At 34.9% G+C, this 3024-nt stretch overlaps 1 protein-coding gene across 1 annotated transcript; it reads right to left on the reverse strand.

The window, feature by feature from the left end:
- Positions 1–957: 957 nt before the first annotated feature.
- Positions 958–2716, reverse strand: LOC141717025 (putative receptor-like protein kinase At5g20050). Its single transcript, XM_074519149.1, has one exon. It carries the CDS (start codon positions 2532–2534, stop codon positions 1161–1163), a length of 1374 nt encoding a protein of 457 aa, XP_074375250.1. The 5' UTR covers positions 2535–2716; the 3' UTR covers positions 958–1160.
- Between the last annotated feature and the right edge of the window lie 308 nt (positions 2717–3024).

The following is a 3024-nucleotide window of genomic DNA, read 5'->3' on the forward strand; positions in this document are numbered from 1 at the left end:
GAATCAAACATCTGCCAAAAAATACAGCATGTACAAGTTGTTGTTCTTATTTACCAGAGAGAATTAGTCAGAGTTTCCCACTCATTCTAAACTTACATTTCGTAATATATTTATTCATGAATACAACTACTACACCAACTCTTATTAAACTCATTCTTACATGAATACTCTACTCTTTCTACAAAGTCTTCGCTTTCTTCTGGATCTTCATTGCTCCGTGCTCTTTATATGCATTACTATTTAATTAGTTAGGTATGTGACATATATTGCCGGCATTTTTTCTTGTGTGTACTATTTTATTTACTGATAGGAAAAACAAAAGAACATGAAAGAACATGAAAATAATTCTCACCAAATTACAAATTACTGATCATTTGTGGTGTTTGGCTGTTTTTTTAGCATTGCAGTAACTTATAACAGTCATTCTTACTTGCTGATGTAACCAACCACATGCACATTATTTTTAGCAGTAATTATTACTTGTTGATCTAACTAACCACATGGCGCATTTATAAATGCGCATGGTATGTCAAGTGACATGCACTTAATTTTTTTATACGAATCAACACTGTAATATTAATTAAAATTTTACCATTTTCAGTTTAGTTAATTTTGAATAAATGATTTTACTAAGCAACACTAAAACAGATTTTTGTGGAAAGATTCTTTTTCGACCACCAGTCAGAAATGATAAATTTTCTTGGACAACATACAATAATGCCTTGACCACTCGGACTATCCACTTGGTCGTGCTAAAATGATAGATTTTCCTAGATACTAAGTAACATATGTTTATTTACATGAATACATACCTAGAACAAAATTTGCAACACTTACTGTACATTGCATGATAATGTGCCTGTGATTTGAAATTTGAAACTAGTTATTCAATATTAGTTTAGCTTGTTTCTGTTACTGAACAATTATTGTAGAATACTGCAATGCAATATGCACATAGCTACATACTGACATACAAGGATAAGTTGTACAGTGGTAATTACTACCGTTACTTAATATACATCAAAATAAAAAAGAATTGTGATTTGTAACCAAGTTCCCATACCAAAATCTGCAGAAAGTTATGTAAACCTTTAAATTCATAAGAAACTTTATAAAAACAAGCTGATGCTATACTAATGTACATTGAAATCATTACGGCATTACCTGCCTGTAACCATGGACACGCAGCTGGAAAATGAATATCTGCTGGAAGAAAATCGTTTACTACTCACTTGAGGTGAAGCTAGTTCAGCAATCCTTGCTCTTTGATGCCCACGAATCGGCTCTTCATCTATCGATAACAAATCTACAACTAACATTTGAGTCTCGGGTGGATCTTCGATATCCTTACGACCTTCCAGCAATTCAACAACTTCTGCCATACTTGGCCTTAGCCTAGCCTTCTCTTGTATACACCACAATGCTATACAAATCATTCTTTTTACTTGTCTCTCATCAATAATTTCTCCTTTTTCTATCACTCTATTATCAACCACTTCCATAAGCCTCCCTTCTTTTAGCTTTTGAGTAACAATTTTCGGAAAATACTGAAACGTTCTCCTGGAATTATCATGACCAGGATCCTCAATCCTGCATATATTCCTCCGCCCTCCAATAATCTCCAAAAGTACCATTCCGTAACTATATATATCAGACTTTTCGGAAACTCCAAACTCCAATAGCCATTCCGGAGCTAAATAACCTTTGGTCCCTCTGATAGTAGTTATGATCCTACTCTCATCTTTTCCCATTAGCTTTGACAATCCAAAATCCGATACAAAAGCGCGATAAGAATCGTCAAGAAGTATATTCTCTGGTTTGACATCAAGATGCAAAATCCTAGACCTGCAATCATGATGAAGATAAGACAAGGCTTTGGCTACATCAAGTGCCACTCCATATCTCAAATCCCAAGAAAGGCAACCACCTATTTGATCATGACCTCTGCTTCCGCTACCATGCTGTGGAAAAATCCATTTATCTAACGAGCCTTTCGGTATAAATTCATAAACAAGAAACCTAGGACCAGTTGGAACAGTACAATATCCAAGTAAATGCACAAGGTTAACATGCTGTACACTAGCAATTGCTGCAACTTCTGATCTAAAATCCTTTTCCCCACGTTCATTTCCTTCCATTCTTTTAACAGCCACCGCGGTGCCATCACTTAAAATGCCTTTAAAAACCGAAGCTGATGCACCACGGCCTACCAATGATTGAAATCCATCCGTCGCTTCCTCTAGCTCCCTGTATCTGAATTTAGTTGGAACGCCTGCTACTTTTCTTAAAAAGCTATATTCAATTCGGAGTTCTCTGCCTTCGGAGACTAGTCGATCCTCGACAAGTTCTCTTCTACGGTTGAGGCGTTTTCGGATAAAAAAGAAGGCTATAATAGCAAGAATTGCTGCAATATCAGCGCCAGCTATGAGATAAAATGCGTTGGCAAGTTTAAGAGATACACGGGCAATGATGATAACAAGGATGAGGAAAATGACTAGAGAAATGGATATTATGTTTGCTTTTTTGTCCTCCATCACTGTTTCATCAATGTTATTTCTTGATTAACAAGGACTAAATATTTACTGTATTATAGGTACGATTTGGTGAGCTCCGATCATTACACGGTGAAGACCAATACAATTTTGATGACCGTTTAAAACAAAGATCATTAATCAGTTTGCATCCTCCAATAGAAAAGTACTAATATTTTTCTCTCTTTTTTTCAAAGAAAGGAGGTATGAAATGTTTGGAAATTGGAATTACATGGCAGGTACGTTACAAACGTAAGCTGTAATATAGGTAAAGTCAACTGTCCGCTTAACCGTTTTTTTGTTTTTGTGAGTACAACTTTCTCCGGAGGCAAATCTGCCAAAAAAAACTAAGATGTTATTAATTTTTAATTTTGTTTACCCAAAAAAATTTATGTTCATAATCTGGGAAATGGATTGAGTATTTTTTTCTTGAGGGTAAAACAGGATATTGGTATATTACAGTCATATATATGTAAAATTATGAATAATTTAT

This window comes from Apium graveolens, chromosome 4 (assembly GCF_009905375.1).
Source record: "Apium graveolens cultivar Ventura chromosome 4, ASM990537v1, whole genome shotgun sequence".
In the NCBI taxonomy this organism is placed as follows: domain Eukaryota; kingdom Viridiplantae; phylum Streptophyta; class Magnoliopsida; order Apiales; family Apiaceae; genus Apium; species Apium graveolens.

What these genes read in the sequence shown, in the direction of transcription:
- LOC141717025 (XM_074519149.1), bottom strand. Translation starts at nt 2,534, where the DNA reads ATGGAGGACAAAAAAGCAAACATAATATCCATTTCTCTAGTCATTTTC.